Here is a 24220-nt window from a genome sequence, read left to right on the forward strand (position 1 = left end):
TGGAAACTAAATACAGATCTGTCAACCTAATCCTCACAAATAGAAAACAGAGCTGCCCTCCTTTCACAATCCAAATAGTTCAGCACATCCTCCTGCTTCATTGCCCCCAACACACCCCCACACACAGTATACCCCTGGGTCTTCCATTTGTCTGGGTCTCATCAGCTTTGGTCACTTTGGCGATATCACTCACTCTTTAAGTACCACTACTCCAAAATAGGAGCGAACAGATCACCCGCTGTCGATTCTGACTGACGGATCAACGTGGCTTTATGGAGTGATGAGAACAAGAGTCAAGGGGGCATGGCCTCTCACTAAACAGCAAAGAATCTTAATGGGACCACTGCCTAGAGCTGCATTAAACTGGACAAACCTTTATCAGGTCCAGACACCTCAGTAATGGATGCTAAAACCTACATGGCCGGGTTAGCAGACCAACTTACTGATGAACCAGATGACACACGTGACAGGTTGCCTGAATGATAACATCCTGCAACGGAATCAGTAGAAGTAAACCAGGCATTACGGGGAAACCTTAACTAAAATGATATCTCTGACTGTCAGCACCAGCATTTATATCTGATGGGTCTGGCTTGACTGCTGAGGGCTATATATCAGATCCAAGCTACTCTGGTGTTCCCAAGTGCCATATCCAGTTGCAGAAAAACACAGAGCTGACAGGACATATCTCATTCAGGCAAAAGTAGGTAGTGAGTGATGACAAAGAGTCTTGCAAGGTGTAGCATTTCAAATAATGTAATATGGTATTTCTCACCAAAATATCTTGACAGCTCATTTTGAAATGTGATGAAACCCATTTGTTATGGAAAATCCAAACAAATAAAAAAGACCTCATGTGAAAACTAAAAGTTGCTAGCAGTTGCCAGCTCCAGTCACAGTTTAAAGATAAATAAATTAAGATACAGCACTTTGAAAAGGTGTTTGCCAGATTACACATTTCATCTGCTTTTAGTATTTAGTTATATTTACATGTTTTAAGTAAAGGAAATTTATATGCAAATAAAGTGCAACTTTAAATGATGATTTCATTATTTATTGATATAAAAGTTATCAACAAGAACAAGCAATTATTCATTAAACCACATAGCTGCCAAGACCCAATTATGCCATAAATCATTACTTTTATTTATGCTCTTACTTTTCTGTGGAAGAAACGTGGCCCACTCTTCTTTGTATTATTTTAAAAAGGATTTCTTTAAAACTCTGCAACACTGGAGTCTGAATCTGAATGGTCAATTTAATCAGCATTTTATTAGGTCTAAGTCCAGAGTTTAATTAGGTCTAAGTCCAGAGTTTAATTAGGCCACTATAATACTGTAATATTGTGCTTTTTAGCCATTTAAAGGTCTCATTTGCTACTGTAGTGACCTGTTCTGCTGAATAAAACAAGTGTGACTGAATGTGATGCATTGTTTGTATAATGATTTCTGGCCAGTTGGGTATTTAGTTTTTTAAAACAAGTACCGGTAGTCTGACCTTAACTGTTAAGAAAGTCCCACAGTGTTTTACTGTAGATGTTATTCTTGGTTATTTTGTGACCCATTATTTTTGGCAAATTATCACAGACATGGAACAGATTCAACCATGTGATTCCAAAAAAGTGAAACAATCCACTGGATTTTTTTTTCTCAGTTTGAAGATGAGTCGCTTCCCATCCAGGAAGCTTGTTAATTTAAAATTATTCAAATTCAAAATAAATTCAATTCACATTTGAATTGAAAAAGCTTCCTGGAAGGGAAGCGAAACATCTTCAAACTTGGACTATGACCTGGATGACTGAGAATCTTAAACTGCATGTTCAATCCAGTGTTTTCTTCACCTCTGAAAAGGGGATATGCCATATTGTTTCAGAGTCTTAGAAATGGCTTTGTATGGCCTTTTTTCAGACTATTATATTTTATTGACTTTGTGTCTTATCTACTCTTGACTTTCCTTAAATTGAAGCATCATGTGTTTTTTTTTAGAGATATGGTTGCCTAAAGTATATTTTACTAATGGACATAATTTTTGCAAAGTGATTTTCCAAGGTCTACAGGTTTGATAATAATTTGGTTGGATATAGTAATCGAAATTGACATTGGCTGAAAAAGTAGTTTATCATGCAACCTCATGATTTAACAAGGTTGGAATTCAGTTTCAAGAAGTAACATTAGTAACATTAATTAAAACCATTCAACAAACCGAATTTTACCAGCAGGGGGGGGGGGGGGGGGGTGGGCTTTACCATTGGGCAATACAGGGCAGTTGCCCTTGTCCATATTTACAACTTGTCAGATCCCTCTAGTACTTTTTTTTTTAAAAAGCGCTTAGCGCCAAATCTAGCAATTTTTTTTCTGCAAGTGGAGAGTTTGGCAACAACATATAAAAGCACCGAACTTTGCTCTTCAGAGCAAGTGGATTCATTACCCCGCATCCTGCTCTCCTCCATCTTGCCTGGGTGCATATAGACAACATAACTGATTCATGCAGCTTTTATTTCATACAAATAAAAAATGGAGAACAGATAAGCAGATTATGGCTTGTCTACAGTGAAAACAAGGACTCTGTTATTTACTTTTGCCATCGCTTTTTAGGAAATACATTAAGGAGCAATCAGCTAAGTGAGCTTAGTGATTGGAAAAAAATATTTCATTCCTTTTGAGGCAACATCAAAAGTTAGCTGAGTACGAAACATAGAGAGGAAAATAACAAGAAAAGGGACAAAAAGAGAGGGACAAAACGTAGAACAAATAATGTATGTCTATTCTATTAAAACGTCTGATATATTTGTCGTCTTCTCAATTAAAAGGGCCCCATGCCATTTACCTAGGGCCCCAAATTTACTAAATCCACCCCTGGTTATCAGATACAACATTTGGAGTTTAAATGTAGGTATTCATGCAATTTATTGTTTCTTAAGATGTAAAACAACAACTTATTTGTTAACTTTTCTATCAAAACTTTTTTTATCAAAACTGTGCCAGATTTTCACTTCTAATATTTTATGTATCAAGCCATAAAGAATAAACTTGCATCCTAATTTTACTTCATAAACTGAACTTTTTCAAAGCCATTTCTTATACCCACCCACTCTTTCTTTCTTCCTCTGTCAGCTTGACTCACAGCTGCATCTCATATGTTCATGAGGCCCCTGGAAGTGCGAGACACCAGAAGGGGAACATTTGCAATAGCTTAGCTCCACCTGGTTATGCTGTTTTAACAGGCCATCAGCTTGTGCACTGCACACATTGGGGTTAGGCCAAAAACGGGGAGGACTGGACAGGCGAATGGGATGTGGAGAGGGAAAAAAATAAATGTCCCTCAACAATATCATGTCCTTGCACTTGAAACCACATTGCAACCTTTTTTTTTTAAAAGAAAGATTTATTCTTCAGAACCACTTCCTCAAACCTCCGCTGCTCTGCATTCACAGATCTTCAAAGGACTACTGCCTGCTGCTCTCTGAGGCAACACATGAAATAAATATTAATATGACCTATGACCACATCCTTTGAGCTCCTAATAAGAGTTAACCAAGGCAACAGGAAGAGTTCCAGCTCTTGCAATGCACTTAGGCTTTGAAAAAAGATAAAAAGAAACCAGAAGAGTGAACAACGTGATCAACAGAGTACAACGTTAGACGAGTGTTAAATATTTGGGGATGTTTTATTGCTCTTCTGTGTGGTCTTCTTTGGATCTTTGTACCATGCTCCAACCTGTGTGTTGGTTACCCTGCCTTAGATGAAAGAAAGAAATGTTAAAGGCAGGTTGAAAGGCTCTGGGCTAAACACCGATTTTGGGTTGGATAAAAAGACAAGACTAAAGACATAAATGCAAGTGATGACTGGTAAATAATCTTGTGATCTAAGTAATACTCACTTAAAGCATTTATTTGAGATATTTAGATTGTGTTTCTCATTTTGATGCAGCACAATGGCTTAGGTTTTCTTGACAAAAATACCTTAAAGTGCCTATTGCCTAGCTTTCATGAAATAAATTGAATATAGGTTCGTCAAAATTTTTGAGGTAGGTTTATTTTCACTTTATTTGAGTAGGTTAGATAATTTGCCAATGGAAAAAAAAAATTAAAATGAGAAAAAAAAACAACCCCACTATCTTATTTTCAAGTGCATAGTATTTAACTGGTTAATTTTAAGGACACAAATACTCATACACTGGCAGATGATCTTATTTACTTGCTCAAATTAAGGACAAATAAGCTTGTTTTAGTACATTTTTATTACTTTTGGATCAGTGTTTGGAGTTGCGTCAAATTATTCCAAAAGAATTTGGGTGCACCCAGAACAAGCCAATTTCAGAGGCCAAGTAGACTAGCATGCATGCTGTTGGACAGAGGGGGGAGACAGACAGCAAGTGGCATTTAAATCTAGAACGATTTTTCTACAACACAGCAGATCTAACTTGTCTGTCAAAAAAGATATCTGCTCCATGATGTCTGATAGGACTTTTATTGACATGCCCATCAAGATAACGTCACATATCTCTAATATTTATAACTATATTACGTACCCTGTCTGCCATGACTTTATGACCAATTCTTTGTTCTGGGTAGCAATGTCTCAGCAGATAAAGTGGCAGATACGTCTCCATTAGTATTTCAAGTGAACAAACATGTTCTTGTAATTTCATGGTTTTGTTGAGAGCCCAAACACAGGCAGGAGGCAGGCTAGATTATGATACGGAGAGTTATTAATAAATACTTAATATCTAGGATACTTGCACAAAAATAAACAAAACAGATGTTTCTGAGGAGTAGATTGCTGAAGCAAGTAGGAGGTTTATGACTAACTTGTGCATGCTGTACCAGCTATGGGAGATAATCAACAAGACAACTGAGTGAGGGAGACTGGAGATCAGATTCCTCATTGTTGCTGTTTTCTTTTTTTTTTTTCTCTACCAATTCCTTTAATCACATTATGATGCTGGCTCTGACATCGCTGTGTATGCCTGATAATCTTGCTTCAATTCAATGTGGCTTACTTAAGAAAACTCATGGCCATTCTTCCAATAGCTTTATCCCACGTGTTCCGGTGACAGAACTTTCAAACAAAGTTTGTTCTGCCTTTCTGCTTTAATTCTCCTTGTCAAAGGCCCCTCAGTGCAGCTTACCCTGTTTGGCCTCAGATTGTGCCCACTGTTTACAGGGACTGTCACCAGGCTAACGAAGGCCTAAACAAAAGGGGGTCTGTTCCGTTTGAGCTGTCCAGGATTGTCTGCCCCTCTCTGGGCACAGACTGGGGAGCTATTGGAGGAGATCTGACCTCACCAGCACTAAAAGTAAAATACAAGGATCACACACTAGAAGAAAATGGAAAGGAATGTGATACGATGAAGATCTGAAGATGTGAACTCATATATAAGACCTTTTAAGTTCCCAGTAAGAAGCTGCTGTATTGTAAACACCTGCAGCCATTAGCTGGATATTCCTGAACACCGGATAGAAATGTTTATAAGTTGCTATTGAGAGGCCTGTTAAAATTAAATAGAGGATCTGGTGTGGAGAAGAAGCAGCGGCAGCATATGAAATGCTTTGAACTGAGTCATTTGAAAAGGAAAAGACTTTAAGAGACAAAAAAAAAAAAAAAAAAAACATTAAATGGGTAGGAATGTGAGCTATATTGCATTACAATTTATACCCTCTAAAAAAATCTTTATTATATTCTAGAAACGCATGTGTCAGCACATTTCTGGGGTGTTTTTTATTCAAAACCTCAGCAATAGGTTCAGAGTTACAATGCATTAAAATATTTATTTTTACTAATATCAAAAGTATGGTGTGCCTTTCTATACTCGGGTATTTTCAGTAAAGACTAATGCAAGCACATGTTTTAAGAAATTACTTTACTAGTACAGGAAGCCCTCCTTTGTACACAGGAAGGCTTTTGTTTAATTTCAGTACAAAAACAACTGTTCTGTGGTGGCCTCTGGAATTTTTTAGAGAACATCAATGAACAAGCAGCTTCATGAAGACCATGGAACACAGCAGACAGGTGAGTTTAAAGCAGAGGATGTACCACAAGTGCAAAATGTCCAGCATAATACCATCCAATTAAGCCAAACTTCCATGCTGGAGAGTAATAATGTGGTAAGCAAACTAACAGCCTATGGTAACCAAGTAATTACTGCAGCAATTCATATCTCAGAGGGGGAAATCTATTACCTGTGCAAGAAACACATAGAAAAATATAGCAAAGTAGCAAATGAATGCTTTACTTCAATGGGAACTGGAAAGATTTTCTGTGCTGTTTGTAAGATGGAAGGGGTAAATGTATGGCAACCCCTAAAAGACTTGGAATTGTCCTCCTTTCAGCAGAAAAGGGAAATGTTTTAGATCAAAGCATGTTCGTGGCTTAAGAGCTGCCTATAGTCAATGTCATATTCAGAAAATGATCATGTTTTGCAGCTAATTGTTGACACTGTAGTTGGACAAGGGGAAAATAAATACGTCTCTGGATGCACAAAGCTGAAGGCATACTTTGAAAAACCTTCAGCAGCAGCTGCACAAAATGGTGGACGAACAAGCAACCCTTTCTTATTTCTATTTGTAAAGATAAAATTAAATTAAGTGATTATCTTTTACTTTACTTTTACCCACTACTTTGTAATAGTCCATCATAAAAATAGCAATAAAATATGATAAATTACCTTGCAAGAAACTTCATGTTTCAAGTTTCTGTCTCCTTTCCTTCCTCTCTGTGCCTTCAGTTGGAGCTTAAGATGTCGGCCGATGTCTTTCTCTGTGTTATTAAAGTCTAACTTTAATGTCATAAGCATCACCTGCCATCCAGGAGCCAGGAAACCGCCTCACTGACAACTATTTTCTCAGAGCAGTCACAGCTGCCCAAAGTAGTCCACCTGTGGGTATTTGAATTCCTTCCACTTGCTCTGGAGCTCACAGCTGTTCCCAGATTTACAAATGCACATGTTAATCTAGCCAAAAGAATAAGAGCCGTTTATATTCAGTGTGCCTTTGAAGTCTGATCCTAGGGTCCTGCACTGGTTTGCATTTTAGAAAAGCAATGAGATTTACCAAGTGTTGCTTTGGTAGCTACTACTGACAATACAACCAAATACATTTTAAATATATGTTGCTTTGCTTTGACAATCGTCGTAGCATGAGAGGGACTCCACAACCTGACCACGTGGTTCAGTTAGTGCAGCTCATCCAGGATGGCACATCAACGCAAGCTCTGTCTAGGTTTGCTGTGTCTGTCAGTGTAGTGTCCAGAGGCGCTGCCAGGAGACAGGCCAGTACATCAGGAGATGTGGAGGAGGCTGTAGGAGGGAAACAACCCATCAGCAGGACTGTTACCTCCACCTTTGTGAGAGGAGGAACAGGAGGAGCACTGCCAGAGCAGGAGAGCAGGTTCACACTGAGCACAGGTGACAGAGTCTTCAGACAAGGCGGGGAGCAAACTGCTGCCTGCAACATAACATCCTTTCAGGTTTGGCAAAGGGTCAGTAATGGTGCTGCACAGCCCTCCATGTGGTCGCCAGAGGCACTGATCTCTATTCACTGAATATCAGACTGGACAAAAACCTGAAGTCACTTGCCGCCATCTTGGTACTCCGTACTCTCATGGCGTCACGCCATTAACATGCCAAGGTGTTTGGCATTTGGCTGCAACCACAAACACACACACACACATATATATATATATATATATATATATATATATATATATATATATATATATATATATATATATATATATATATATATATATATATGCCTGGCCAAATAGAAAGTCACCACCAAAAAAAAAAAAGGTCATTCACTCTAATACTTTGTTGGACCGCCTTTAGCTTTGATTACGGCATGCATTCACTGTGGCATTGTTTCGATAAGCTTCTGCAATGTCAAAAGATTTATTTCCATCCAGTGTTGCATTCATTTTTCACCAAGATCTTACATTGATGATGGTAGAGTCTGACCGCTGCGCAAAGCCCTCTCTAGCACATCCCAATGGGGTTGAGGTCTGGACTCTGTGGTGGCCAATCCATGTGTGAAAATGATGTCTTTCACAATTTGAGCCTGATGAATCCTGGCATTGTCATCTTGGAACATGCCTGTGCCATCAGGGAAGAAGAAGTCCATTGATGGAATAACCTGGTCATTCAGTATATTCAAGTAGTCAGCTGACGTCATTCTTTGAGCACATACTGTTGCTGAACCTAGACCTGACCAACTGCAGCAACCCCAGATCATAACAACGCCCCCACAGGCTTGTACAGTTGGCACTAGGCATGGTGGGTGCATCACTTCACCTGCCTCTCTTCTTACCCTGATTCGCCCATCGCTCTGGAACAGGGTAAATCTGGACTCAGACCACATGACCTTCTTCCATTGCTCCACAGTCCAATCTTTATGGTCCCTAGCAAATTGAAGCCTTTTTTTCCGGTTAGCCTCACTGATTAGTGGTTTTCTTACGGCTACACAGCTGTTCAGCCCGAATCCCTTGAGTTCCCTTCGCATTATGCGTGTGGAAATGCTCTTACTTTCAGTATTAAACATAGCCCTGAGTTCTACTGCTTTTTTTCTTCGATTTGATTTCACCACACGTTTAAGTGATCGCCGATCACGATCACTCAGGATTTTCAGGCCACATTTCTTCCTTGAAGATGATGGGTCCCCACTATCCTTCTAGTTTTTAATAATGCGTTGGACAGTTCTTAACCCAATTTAAGTAGTTTCTGCAATCTCTTTAGATGTTTTCTCTGCTTGATGCATGCCAATGGTTTGACCCTTCTCAAACAGACTAACATCTTTTCCACGACCACGGGATGCGTTTTTCGACATGTTTGTTAGGGAATGAGAAGCAAGTCATTGCACCAGTTGGGGTTAAATAAGTTGTTGCCAGCTGAAAGATAATCGCCCATGCAGTAATTATCCAATAGGAGGCTTGCACCTATTTGCTTAGTTGAATCCAGGTGGCGACTTTTTTTTTTGGCCAGGCAGTGTATGTATATATATATATATATATATATATATATATATATATATATATATATATATATATATATATATATATATATATATATATATATGTGCATGCACAATTTGAAAATAGAAAAATACTATAGCATTAACAATACTTTTAAATCCGTCTTGATGTAAAATCAGATAGTGTGTGAGGGTGTGTGTATAATATTCCTAATATCTAAATAAAGTATTAGCGAGCTCTATTAACACATTGTGTTTCGATGGAATGTTATATTACATGATTTATAGACTTCATACTGAATATGCAACGTGATGTGCCTATTTTTTACAATAAATTACAGTAATCTACTGATGCTATGAAGCAGCAAGTGTGTGTAAAAGTGATGTAAAGGTGAATTTACTTGCATTTATTTTAAAAGCCTTAAGCCCCCCTGAAAATGAGGAAAACCTTGTTGTTGCTGTAGCGCATGTATAGTTTACATTCTGACCGGTCTAACTTGGGAGTATCAAAATGGCGGCTGGTGACTTCATAGCAACGTGTACTATGAATGGCTAATCAGATATCCAATAAATAAATAGAGATCAGGGGCTCTGAGGTAGTATGACTGCCGTTGAGCACCGAGATGAGATCCTCAGGGCACCTGTGAGACCATATGGTGGTGCGGTTGGCCCTGGGTTCCTGCTGCTAATGCTGGACAATGCTAGAACTGGAGACAATGCTGGAGTGTGTCAGCAGTTCCTAGAAGAGGAAGGCATTGAAGCTATGGATTGGCTCGCCTGTTCCACAGACCTGAATCCAAACGAGCACATCTGGGACATCATGTCTTGATTCATCCACCAAGGTTACTTTCCACCACACAGTGTCCAGCAGTTGGCAGATGCTTTAGTCCAGGTATGGGAGGAGATAACTCAGGAGACCCTCCCTGACCTCATCAGGGGCATGCCCAGTTATTGTAGGGAGGTCATAAAGGCTGTTGGAGATGACAAACTACCGAGCCTCATTTTGACCTGTTTTAAGGAGATTACATCAAAGTTGGATCAGCCGGTATTGTGTTTTTACACTGTAATTTTGTGTGTGACTCCAAGTTCAGATGTCCATTGGTTAATACATTTGATTTTTCCATATATGATTCCTTTGTGATTTTGTTATCGGGACATTCAACCTTGTACAGAAAAAAGTATTCAGTATGAGTAGTTTATTCATTCAGATCAAGGATGTGGTATCTGATTGTTTCCTTTATTTAGTCAAGCAGTGTATATATGATAAAGCAGCATTTTCCCTAAGACAGGTTTAATATAGTACCTTAACTTTGCTGTTGCTCTTACCTGTGTGTGTGTGTGTGTGTGTGTGTGTGTGTGCCTGTGTTTTTTGTGGGGAAGGGGGAGTTTACCATGTGAGAGAGCCTTAAGCTGCCGCAAAGTTTGCTTATACCTTCAGGCTTGCCCTGGCTGTGCCTTTTTGACATCAAAGGACAACAGACTTTGAAGCCTGGGCTCAGTCCCACAAGACCCCTTGTATTCAGACAGTGCACCTGCAGATTAAGCAGGGCTGCAACTACATGTTGCAACTGCTCCCACAGTATTGAGGTATTTGTCTCTAAACTCAAAATTACTCTATCCTACAATGGGTTGTTTTCTTTTTCACAAAGTCCGACTAAAGATGGCTAAAGAACTAAAAGTTTTACATTTGACATCACATCTTACAAAGCAGGCTAATTGTGGGAATGTATAAAACTTACACTGAAGTGTAAGAACATATATCCCATGTATGGTCTGCGTTTTGTATTTCGCACGTGTCGCCTGGAGCCGTTCTCAAACTGACAACAAAGTCAAACTCGCTCTAGATCCAGAGAAAATGCGCCCTATCTGTCCCTCTTTCCCTCCCTCTTCCACTCCTCCCAGCGCTCAGCGCCTCCTTACAGCTTGTTCACTGAAATGCATGCTCTTGCTGCCTCCTCTCCGCAATTGCAAGCTGTATCGAAGTTGGCAATTTTTGATCGCACGCTTTTGAATGAGGAGGGAAGCGCAGGCGGATTCAGTCTATCCAACAAATAACGATTAATTTAAGGACTTTGCGTTGAGTTGATGCACCAGTTACAAGTGTTTAACCCTCAACATGAGGACCTTGGAGTGACTTTTGGATATTGATAAAAAAAAAAAAAGCTGCCTTGCTGTTGAGATTTCTACATCTATTTCTCGATCCCGGTGAAGCAATATTGGCGCATTTACGCACGGAGAGCGCAATGGCACATATTTTGGAGAGCGGTGCACCCGTTCTGCTTTTGCTCTGGAGCTACTGCGTCCTGGCAGATGCAACTTTTGCGAACTTTACTTTGGATAACGAGTTTCACTCTAGTTTTATCCACCGCCGGCTGAAGAGTCAGGAGCGCAAGGAGATGCAGCGGGAGATCCTGTCGATCTTGGGGCTGCCGCACCGGCCGCGTCCTCACCTCTACGGGAAACATAACGCTGCCCCGATGTTCATGCTGGACCTGTACAACGCCATGTCCACGGATGGGGAAGAGACTAGATACTCTTACCCTTACAAACCCATCTTCACCACTCAGGGCCCGCCGATTGCCAGCCTGCAAGACAACAACTTCTTGAATGACGCTGACATGGTCATGAGCTTTGTGAATTTAGGTAGGCTGCCTCCGTTTCTCACGTTTTCTCCAGTTTTCCTTCTCTCATGTGAAAAAACAAACAGACTATACACGCACACACAAAAAAAAAAAAAAAAAAAAAAAAAAAAAAAAACAAGCATCCAAAACACTTTTATGATCTTTTAGATTCAAATGTGTGAAAACAAGACTAGGGTAATTGTTCGTGCCATATGAAGTGTGAAAATAGTTTATGAAGTCTTCAGCTGGAACACCTGTCCGCGCGCGCACAATGACTGTGTTTAAAAAACCAAAGCGCATTTTCCCAGCTAATAGCAGGAGAGTCAGATTCCACTGCACCTCTTTGTTAAACAGCTGAGAGAAACTATAATTTTCAGGTGCTTTAGTTGCGGATGAGGGAGCAGCTCAGCCTTATCTGAAGAATGAGTGAATGGAAGAATGGGTTCAAAGTCCACCATCAGGTCCTTCTTTCTCCATAATCTGGATAAATCTTAGCAGAAAAAAAGAGATCTAAAAGTAATGCATGTCAGTGTTGATTTCTGTTGTTTTTATTTGTTTGCATGTGAGAGAGTTGTGACCTACTTGCATCCAGTGATATTTTATTTTATAGGCTATACAGTGGTGTAATATTAGAAGCTTAAATGTCAATGGGATTAAAAAGGATGGGGAACTCTAAGTTTCACCCAATTGTGTTTTGGAAACATTTTGTATATAGAAAAAAATCAAAATGTGGGATGCATTTGTATTTCAGTATCTTCCTATCAATGCTTTCCTATGCAGCTACAGTTTTGATTTGAACGGTTGCCAATTCTGCATTTTACTCTAACTGTATGATTAAGATTCATGTCCTGCAGGGCAACAACAAAGTGTTTTGCAGACTTTAACAGATTTTCCTCAAGGATTGTCCCATTCTTTGCTCTATCCATTTACTTTACCTATCATCTCTCTCTACTGTTTATTTGCTAAACAAAAGGGTCCCCCACAACCTGATGCTGCCATCAGGAGGATGCATTTAGTGTGGGAATCTCTTAACTCTAGTCTCTAGTTACTATTGTACAACCTTTGGATATTATCAATATGCAACACACCTGAATCAAATGAACTGAATATTAGCAGTTAAGTTGAGGTCTAATTAGGGCTAATTGGAAGGCTGATTGACATGCTGATAAAGAGCATTGGAACAGGGATGCTTGTAAGTCTATGTGCAGTCAGATACAAAGACTGATCCACACGGGAAAGTTTGAGAGTAAAGATGCAACCGCTTCAAGCTGGAGGAGCTGTGATAGGTGTTGTTATACTTCTGTCACACCAGTGCTGTAATCCAGCCGCAGAAGTACAGAAGTAAAAACAAGGAAGGGAGAACAGCAGAATTATAAAAATAAACCAAGAAATGAGAAAAGAGGCATTGTTTGGATCAACGACAAACACTGCATCCTAGACAGATACGATAAATTGAGTCTGCTATTGTTGTTGCTTGTGTCAATGAATGCGTGTTAAGGGGGGAAGTTAGTCCTACGTTGTGCAAACATGCCAGCTGCTGCCTGTTAAGCGGTTTGTTCTGTCCACATGAGGCTGCTGAGGTGGGGTAACTTTTACACACTGGGAGAAAGTTTCCAATAATGTCAATTTAGCCTCTTCCTTGTGTGGATGCGACCCTCTATCTGACCCAGAAGTTTGTTTAATACATCCAAAACCCTTCTTGTGGATAGAGCCTTAATTTTGTAGCTAGTAAATCCAAAAAATGGAGTTTTAGACTATCTCTCTGTGTGTCTATTGATCTCTTGATCCATCCATACATGTGTATAAAAACACTACGTTTCCCCATTGTTGCTCACATTTAAACCTGGAATGACCAATATTTAACTGTCCTGGCAAGAAAGAGGGAGGTGACACTGGTTCCCTGCACTGCAATGTGTAATTATTGTGGCAGCTGATGTATTGTGACTATTTTCAACAGTCTGCTCACAGATGGATTTGACCACAGAAACTCACAAAGTCAAGAGCCAAGGCTGCAGTAAGCTTTTGAGCAAAAAAGAAGAGATAATCACAGTTCTTGGGTTTCTGAAAAATGGCTTTCATTAGCAAGGTGAAAAAAGTTTTATTTAAAATCTGCTAAATAGGTTCAAAGCGAAGTCTCTGTTTTCTTAATATCATTTCAAATAACCTTTGGTCAGATCAAGGCTTTAATGCACAGCTTCATATGTCTGATTTAGAAGCATGAATGTATTTTGATAGAATTCTTTCATAAATATCAAAGGTTTTTATTGCTGAGTTTTGTATTTTTATCTTTAAGCATTTGTGTGAGATCCTCAATTCATTAACACATCACCTTTAACTTGAGTGAAGAAAAAAGTTAAGATAGTAGAAAGTGATGGAAATTAAACAATTTCCTCTAAATTCCTTTGTTCCCATATTTGTAATTTATAGCTTTTGTTTTCTCATTTAACTTGTCTAAGATCTAAACCTTACGTCCGGAAAGCCAGTGTGCCTAATTCAGAGTTTGAATGCTGGTTACAAAGGCCCGTTTTCATTCATTGACCTCTGTCTTTATTATAGTCTATGTGAAAGTTGAAGGGGGAATTGAAAATGCACCAACCAAATTAAAACCTCTTTTCTCTGGCTAAACCTTTTCAATCCTCTTTGTTTTTGCCTGTTGGAGCTCTGTTTTGAGTCCAGAGGAGCCAGCTAAGGGTGTGTGTGGGTTTTTTGGGACAGACCCCAGGCCAGGGACGTCCTCTTTACTGAGTCACTAGAGTTTAAAAGCCCAGCTGTGTAAATGACTTACAGCATGCATTCAGAATTCACACTGCTGCATGCAAACACAGGTCACCCAGGCATTGGGTGTGTGCCAGACAGGATAATGGAGTAAGTTAACACAATATACATGTCACTAAAGTTGGCCACACAGCAAGATGCTTTCATTCTACCTGTTGTGATTATTTACACTGGTCTCTGGCAGCATTAGCCCTCAGCCACTGTCTATTAAAGAATTTCCATCTTAACAAACCATGGCTTTCCTGGTTTTTGGCCACAACTTTGACCTGTAACATTCAGCTCGATGAAAGCATACCTGCTGATCCTTCTCATCCTCTTGGCTCAAAAACAAACAGCCTAACCTTTAAAATACCTTCTTAATCAGAGCAAAGTGCTGTTATTAGAGGTTTGCTGTTTGCATACTGGATGACTAAAAGAGCAGAAACTCGTCACCTGTGCATGGGTGGGTGTGCTTGGGGGGTGGGGGGGTGCATGCGTGTGAGGGATGGAGTGGGGATCAGATCCTTTACAGTAAGATGTTATGACGAGGTATGTTACTCACAGCTTCCTTGTTTTTCCCTCTTCTCATGCAACCTTACACGGATTATTATAGTTCTGAAAGTTGGATGAAACAACTTTGCTGCAGAATTTCAGCACAACTGAGATGTCCCAGTTGTATTTCATAGTTTGACAAAAGATGACAAAAACCATCAAAATGTTTTATCTAGTTGAAGAAAAAAATGCAGTTATGTGTTTTAACACATTTATAATTGTCAATCTGTCACATCCAGTCTTAAGTTCCAGAGCTCCCACTTACCCAAAGCTAAAAATTTTTATTTATTTTTTATGTTAAATAAAACTACTGTTTCACCTTAATATTTTACATTTTTACAGCAAAGCGCAAACAGTTTAAAGATGGCTAAAGCGGTGCTAGTCAAATAAATCAATTTCCAGACCTAGAGCAGCTACATTTTATGTATGCTTTTGGGATTCACTCTTTTTTCTCTGTTTGACTTTTCAGAAATTGATTTAGATGACTGACTTCAATTCAGTTTATGGACTCAAAAATAAAAATGCAGCATAGTTGTATAGAAATTTATCGATTTGATCACCATCACAGACTCTCTGGATCATATACCACAGTACCAATGTCTCATTTGGCCATAATGACAGCAAAAACCCTGCTACAGCAGTCACTTTTCGGTTTAAAAAACTGTTTTGCAGGTGCTTTTATTTACATATCCAACACCCATAATTTTTTTGCATAGTCATTGGGGCCCAAAACACAAAAAAAGATAAAAAGATTCCTCTGACTTTGCTATGAGATGTTCAAAACATTACATGTCATCCATCATCCAACTTCTCCTTTTCCTTCTGTAAAACTTTGATGAACTGGTTGCTGTGTTCGGTTTTTAATCCCTAATATGATTGAAGGTCTATTTCACAAAAGCTGAATTAATAAATTCAAGAAAAAGACATAAAGGCAGGCTTGACCTACTATTGTGAGGAGTGCATTTTGGGCTGAATCTAAATACCTCAAATCAGTAAAGACACTTAGGCCACAGAGGAAGTGGATCCACTGGACTCCTTAAAATGTGTTACCTGAATAATGCTAGCGTTGAGGAAGGAGGTAGGACCAGGAAGCAGTATGCTGCCTTGTTCAAATTCATTTAGCATAGGGACCCCCAGACATCCCTAGGTGCCACTAGGAGCTGTATGGTTCCCCACAAATCCTTTGCTTGACAGGACACCCAGGCACAGCTGACCTAAAGGAGTTAAAAAATATAACTTATTTTTTCAAATATACTTTGTGCGACACCTGCTATTGTACTATAATGGAGAGCTTTAACCCTTCGCTACATTTCAATAAATGTAGTTTTGTAGGTATTTTTCTGGAAGGCTTTAGTTCCAATTTGACATCAGTCATGTGTGTGTCCTGTAATAATTTCTGTAAGGCTGAAGGCTCTTTGGATTCTACTAAACAGTCCAGAGCTCCCCTTCTATCCTGATTGGTGTGCTTACTGATGACCCTTCAAAAGGTGGAGAAATAGAAGATAAGACCTACAATTTTAAGTATTTGGTTCGAGCCTTAGCTTCATTAGTTCCACAAGGCCAAGCCAGGCTCCACAGGTGTGGCTATATGTCAAGCCAGGAGTAAGTAATCAAGCTAAATGCAGGTCTGTAGTTTAAGAGATAATAGATACGATAATAGATTAATTGATTCAGCAAACAATAGCAGATTGACAAAAAATCAAATATACATTCACTAACCTCTTCTGTTAACTGCGGTGAAGATCTCAAACTTTATAGATTTACATCAATTACTGTCTTAGCATTCAGTCTCTGTGTTCTGAATGAGGTCTTTTCTTTCAGTGCGTATCAAACACCAATTATTTCGTGAAAGTAATTTAGCACTAAAAACAATCAGTGGGTACGATTTTTTTTTAGAATTCATGCTATCATAAAAATCTGTCTCTTTAAAGAAAAGGAGACCTTAATTTTGGAAGTGATCCAGGGAAGATTGGATACAATAAGATGCTTCAAGATAATGCAATTTACATGAATGTATTTATTTGACAGATGTAAACATCTCACCTGCATGCCGGGATTCTCTGTTAACATAACATCCCTTTATGTGCTTCAGAGGTTGGTTTTCTCATAATGTACTGTATGTTCAGTTTAGCGCACCAATAATATTAGGAAATGTAATGACAATGACAATTGTAATGACAAAAAGAAGTCCACCTTTTCCAAAGTTTTATTTGTATTGTGTAGCCCAGTTCATGTAGAGTCTATCCTTAATGCGGTTCAGTATGAAGACATGATACAGATACACATTTCTAATGGTGCAGCAAATAGGGACTTTGTAAGGATTTTCAACATTTCCTACTGAATACAAAAACATTCCACTAGCAGAAAATCTGAGCCCAACACAGATTATCTATGTAACAGTAAAGGCATGGCTCATTTTCAGGTGGTGTTGAAGAAACTATCCCCAGATAACTGGTAATGCTCCTGCAGGTAAATCTTCAAACATCTTCAAATATGAAAATTTCTCTATTCCCTTCATAAGATGCATTAATCAGTTACAAATTAAAATACATTTTCAAACACACATGAAACACTAAAGATGTCCACAGGGTACCATTGTCGTGTCTAGGTTGTGGTTTAGGATCCAAATGCAGAGGCAGAGAGGCTGAGGTGATTTCTTGTGGATTTAATAAAAGGAAATAGTTTAACAAAGGCAGGAATAAAAAATAAAAAATAAACTAATAATGTAAAACAAACCAGAACTATGAAGACTTCTGGTGAAACCAAACACGAGGAGCCGGGGAGAGATGAGGTAGGCAGACAATAGCATGAGAGGACAGCAATGACAAGGAACCAACAAGGAGTGACAGCAGAGGGAGAGTATATGTAGCTAACTGAGACAATGGCAGGGCTAACGAGCTGACAAGGAGCAGGTGTGAGGAGACAACGAGACAGCCAAGGGGAAAGGAACACACACAAGAGGGCAACTGAGGAAAACAGAAAAACCTGAGAACTAATATAAATCTAGAAACTACAAGAAAATAAGAATTAAACCAATAAAACTAGGAAACATGGAGCAAAGTAAAGCACAACATAACCAAAACCATGACAACCATAATAATTTAAAACAATAAAAGTACTTGATATATATATATATATATATATATATATATATATATATATATATATATATATATATATATATATATATATATATATATATATATATATATAGTTTTCAATGTCAACTAATAAACAAATACCACAACATTCAGATATAATGGAATCACTGACAAAATGATCTCTGATCAGTAGATAAGGCACCAGGAATAAGTTAGCCTGGTAGCTTCTAACTACAATAGATCCCTGTGGTAACTTATGTGTTACCATTTTCGTGAAACCCAGTTGAGGCTTAATTAGGTCAGGATATCCTGAAAGTCACATTTAATCCCTTACTGTTTGGTGAAATAGGCCTCAGCAAGATCAAAAATGGAAATTAAATTTCAAATGAAATATTCAATGCACTATTTGAGGTACTGTACCTCCCTATTTTAATTTATCCCAGTCAAGCTTAGACTAAAATGTGTTAGGATCCAAGAATGTTACCATATATCAAGCCAATGGAAAAGCTGTGCTACTAGGGAGCATTTTAATTGTGAAGTATTCTGGGGCTGTTAATCAGCACCAGATGGGATTCATCTCCCAGGTAGAAAAACAGTAAACACAGTTTCTCTGAAATTTATTTTGTTACACCTATATGCGCTATGTCTTAAACTCACCATGTTGAAGAGTTCACTTTCATGGAAGTGAGCCTTGCTAGTTTATACTGTTGAACGACACAGGTGACCAAACAGGGGGAGGTTCTGCTCAGGATCTATGTGCTGACACTCTAACTTTCTGTTTTACCTTTGTGACCTGAGGGCCACCTTGCCCTCCCCCTGTTCACTCTCCTCTGTTTGCTTCCATCCCAGCTGCCAAGCAGTTGTCTTCCAGTTCTTTTTGCTTTGTTCTTTGGCTTAATGGCAACATAATGAGGAGCAGAGAAGGGAAGAAATGTTTTACTGGTAAATTTGATTAGAGATGTAGACGTTTTGACTTTCCGTCACCAGCTTGCGGCATTACTACGATCTCAGAAACAACTGGGTCATGCTATGGTCATGGCAGTGCCCTAGAGCTCTTGTTACACAATTAATCAGGATATCATCTTTTTTTTTTAACTGAAGAGCTTAAATAGATTTTTCAACAACGCACTCATATCTCCCCTTCATCCTCCCCCAACCTTCTCTCTGTTGCTCCTTACATTCCTCTGCACAGTGTGCTGCCTGTGGTGCTGAGGTTAATACAGATGTTTCTCTCTGTCTGCAGGCCAAAGCAGCTGTGCAGAGAAACTTTATCTTTTCAGAGTCCAACAAGTCCCCTCAACTCACCCTCCACCACCAAACCTGGCCCATTTTCCAGGTTGTTTTCACACACTGAACAATCTGACACCAAATTCCCCCTGCCCACCCTGTTGAACAAGCAGTATTGATTGTCATTGCTGGCCTCTAAGTTTTAATTAGTTAGTTATCATATGGTCCCTACAGTCCTCTGTGGTGTTTAGTCTCCAACCTCCTGCTCCAGCCTTCACCTCTAGAGGTTTACACCTCCTGTGCTTCCAGACATAAAACATTTCAACACTTTCTCGAGTTCTTTTGTATGTTTTTCCACTCCCCACCTCTCTTCTCACATACAAAAGACCCCCCCATATACATACACACACTCTTTTTCTGAACTTTGGTTGCTTTGTTTCTCAGAACCTCTTTCTAAATGAACACATTTTTTTTTCCTACAATCATTTTATCAATTTCTCTCAGCTTGTTTAAAAGCTGATAAATGTGTTGATCATTGACTTTCCGTCTCCACATTAGAAACCGTTTCTCAAAATATATTTGATGTATTTTGTCACGTGTGGATAACTGGAAACACTGCACTTTAGGCCACGTTTTTTAACTCCACATAGTAGTTGTCCTTGGCAATGTTTGTTTTCCTTTCATCCTGTTAGAGATTTATGTACCCTGTTGTATGTGTGCTCCCAGGGAAGTTGTAACATATGTATGTGCATGCTTGTCTAGAAGTGTAGAGAAATGCATGTTAATTTTTATTTGTGGCCAAATGTGATGTCGGTTAATTAGTGTTAATGAATGCATGTCTTTTTATTGCTGCTGCAAGGGAGTATGCAGAAGTAGGGAAATGCTGCAACTGGTACAGAGTCTGTTCTTCCCATCATTACTCATACCAGTTTGATTTAATACATGGTCTTATGTGGACATGCAGCAGCATGTTTTAGGATTATGTCTCTATCAGGTTTTTTACAGCATTTTAAATATCCAGAGGCTAAAGGTTTGGCACTTTTTTATTGTAAAATAGATGTAGCTAATTCAGATTGGATTTATTGGATCTGTGAACCACACTTTCAAAGACTTTTTTAACCATTTTTTAATTACATTCATTTTAAGATTTTCACTGAGACATTCTAATACATGAATAGACTAGGAAAAAAACCTTTATATATATATATATATATATATATATATTTTTTTTTTTTTTTTTATTTTTTTTTTTTTTCTCCCGCAGAATTGCAGTGTATTAAGTAAGCTATATCTGTCATTTTATTCCCCCCCACAGCATGATGCTGCCCAAGGGCGTAGGTTTGATTTCTACTTTAGTAGGGACACTATATTGGTCCTAAGTTTCATTAATGTCATTTTACCTATGCTAAAATGTGCATGCTTTTTTATGCTTGAAGTGAGCATCAGGGTGCATTTGGTTTAAAGAGAAAAGCAGTGTTTTTTGCTACATTTATACTAATTTTATAAGCACTACACACACTAGATGCTGTTTATCAATGTTTGAAGCATGAATGTGGAATTAGGACTTTGTTCCACTTTGAAAAGGTTTGCATTCAAACTTAACATTGACTAAGACAGTAGGTAAATATGTGCCAATTTAACCAAATATAGTCTAAAAATGCCCTTTATATGTGGATTGAACCTGTATTTTCTTTTAAAGATATACAATTGTGCAAAGGTAAAGTCCCACTAAGAAACACTAAGAATGAGACTAAATTTATTCCAATATAACATCACTTAACAATTATTAAAAGAAAATATAACACCAGCTTGTCTGTAATGTAATAATATCCAAAATAAACAGCCGGACTCAAACATTTTTACCAAACACTAATGTTTGTACTAATTAACTTATAGACTGTGTAGAAATCTATGTAAAATAAAATCAATGTAAATAGTGTACCTCTGTTTGTTATTGGCTTTAACCTATTTTTAAGAGTAGAAATGGTCAAAGAAATGGCAACATTATGTGGAACCGTAATTATGCTTTCTAAAGAAAAAATAGCAGATGTTTAGGGGCCATCTCGTGTGGTTATACGAAGTGTGTGGTTATATAAAGAAATAACACCTGCTCTTTATAGCTGAACTGCCTCAAAGGTTCGTCATAAAAGGAAAACAGTAATTGCAATGAAGTATTGTTAAAAGGGAAACCCTCACATTTTCTTTTTCAGTCAGCTGTGGCTAAGAATCAGCAATGAGCAGCTTTCGCCTGTTTTAGTGTAGATGGAATTAAGTTTTTTTTTTCATTAGGACTAGTTTCCTAGCCTAATATTAATTGAAGAAACTAGCGTGAATAAAATTCTTATTTCGTGCTCCAAGCACGCACACACGCATACGGATTAGAAAACAGCCAATCAGGAAGAGATAAGGCAGAACTTGAGGCAGAACAACCAATGAGAGTGCAGCTAAACAGGACAGTTACTGACTTTAAAGGACAGGAAAGACCAGGCAGCACTCAGATGGAGCGGCAGCAGCAGCTGCGGAGCTGCAAGAGAAAAAGAATAGGCTGTGATCACACACAGTGATCCACCACGCTGAACTGTTAATTATAAACATGCTATGCAAATGAAATTATTGGTAGGGGTAAATAGGTCGGTTAAAAATTTTGGTAGGGACATGTCCCTATGGTCCCTATGCAAACCTACGCCCATGATGCTGCCACCACAAAGTTTTACTGTGGGGGCAGTGCATTGAGGGTGATAAGAATTTTTTATTTTCCACCACTATTATCGGGTTACATGCTCGTCCCAGGTCATTCAAACAGCCTGTTGGATGTATACACTGCCTACAACTTGCAAACTTGGAACAGGACTTCTGATGAATTAAGGGCTGTGTATACTCCTGCAGCAGCGTGTCGTAGCAGCTTATTGCAGGTATGACGCACATATTTTTGATTTATGCCCATTTTGAAACGTGATCTGCACTGTGTTATTCCATTCCACAATGCAAGAGGAACCATCGCGAACTAGCTAGGATTGTGGGTGTTCGTGTGTCGGTTTGACGAGCTTGTTCGCTGCCTACAACCCTTAATCAAACTCTGGACCACACACAGTTCACCCATGAGTGTTTCCGAAGACTGGCCTTGGCGCTGCGTGTTTTGGCTTCGGGTGCATACCTTCGTTAAGTGTGACACACGCAGACAATCTGGTTTCCGAGGATAAACCGTAAAATTTACAGTGGCGTTCTTCTAGCCACTTTTCCAATGAGACCAGGTTTGAAGCTTACTACTCATTTGTATTGTTGATAAACTCTTCCACCTAAGCTATAGATCTCTACAGCTCCTTCAGAGCCTCTTGCCTGCCTCTTTAAAAAATGCTTGGTCATCTTAGATGGAATGCCAGAATGGCAATGTCTTGTTAGCTGTGCAAATAGATCAAATAATTTTCATTTTTTAATGACGGCTTGCACAATGATCTTACTGAACAAACTACTTCAAAATTGTTTTAGAACTTAGATTTGTTTAAAGGAATAGTACACCCAAAACATGATTAGCCTTCATTTTCTACTCACCCCCATGCTGAACAACACTCTGGAGTACTTTTTTGATATCTCAAATGCATCTGGAGATCTGGGAGGCTTCTTGCTGTCTGCTGACATTCAAATAATGGAGGTCTATGGCGCCCGAGACAGAAAGGTCCATAAAAGTCCACAAAAAACATGTCAATATTCCTCCATACTGCTCGTCCAATGTATTCCAAGTGTCCTGAGTGGGTAGCATCCAGAATTTACTCGAAACAAAGTCATTTAGAATGTTTTTAGAGCATAAACAGTAGTATATAGGATTTCCTGAAAGCGCGCACATGCGCGTTCACGACGCTACGGAAGCCGGCAGACCAAATCAGATGAAAGTGCGCATTCAGCTCGGCAAAGAACTCATGCTCTTCCTCAACACTGAAGTCCTCAGACATTTTTCTTTCGTTGTTTCTTTCTTTGCACAGGTAAACAGCACATTTCTTCTTCTACGCTTGCATTATTGGCAGAGCAGACGCTGAACGCGCACTTTCATCTGGTTTGGTCTGCCGGCTTCCGTAGCGTCGTGAACGCGCATGTGCGCGCTTTCAGGAAATCCTATACACTACTGTTTATGCTCTAAAAACATTCTAAATGACTTTGTTTCAAGTAAATTATGGACGCTACCCACTCAGGACACTTGGAATACATTGGACGAGCAGTATGGAGGAATATTGACACGTTTTTTGTGGACTTTTATGGACCTTTCTGCCTCGGGCGCCATAGACCTCCATTATTTGAATGTCAGCAGACAGCAAGAAGCCTCCCAGATCTCCAGATGCATTTGAGATATCAAAAAAGTACTCCAGAGTGTTGTTCAGCATGGGGGTGAGTAGAAAATGAAGGCTAATCATGTTTTGGGTGTGCTATTCCTTTAAGCTTCTCCAAACCTTTATCCCTGAACTGTTTGGTCTTAATGATGCTCTTCGTTCTCCAACAAACCTCATATTCCTTTAAAGCATAGTTTTATTTAAGCCAAGATCAAACCCTTTACTTTATTTACTAATTATTTACTGTGCTTACTAATTATGGGGCTTCTGAAGGCACTTTCAGTTTTATTAGATTTGTATTTAAGTGTGGGGACTAATGCAAATAAACACCCCATCAAACTATTCAGAGAACTAAAAACACTTCCATTTCACAATGATGCACTATTTTAAGTTAGTCTAGCACATACGAGTTCAATAACACATCTTCAAGTTATGATCTTTTCATGATTAAAACTTGAAGAACCATGAATACTTTATAAAGGCCCTGCACAAAATGAAAAGAATCTCTCTGCTTGCATGAGTTTCAGGCTTCTTTACAAAATACACATCTGGCTATCCAAGAATATCACATTTTTTATTTTTCCATTTTTGCAGACTCACCTGTTGAAACTAGTCAACCTAGAATGACATCTGGCAGTGCAAAATCCCTGTCTGCTTGGCCAAGTCAAGGCACTTGCTGGG

General features: G+C 38.9%; 1 protein-coding gene across 1 annotated transcript in view; it reads left to right on the plus strand.

Annotated features, from left to right (window-relative positions):
• Window positions 1–10870: 10870 nt before the first annotated feature.
• bmp7b (bone morphogenetic protein 7b) overlaps window positions 10871–24220 on the plus strand; it is a 43189-nt gene continuing 29839 nt past the window's right edge. The window contains exon 1 of the mRNA XM_038281826.1: window positions 10871–11608. Within this exon, the coding sequence (XP_038137754.1) occupies window positions 11209–11608 (400 nt within the window). The 5' untranslated portion in view covers window positions 10871–11208. The remainder of the gene's footprint in view (window positions 11609–24220) is intronic.

This window comes from Cyprinodon tularosa, unplaced genomic scaffold (genome assembly GCF_016077235.1).
Source record: "Cyprinodon tularosa strain WSP-4 unplaced genomic scaffold, ASM1607723v1 ctg176, whole genome shotgun sequence".
Taxonomy (NCBI): Eukaryota; Metazoa; Chordata; class Actinopteri; order Cyprinodontiformes; family Cyprinodontidae; genus Cyprinodon; species Cyprinodon tularosa.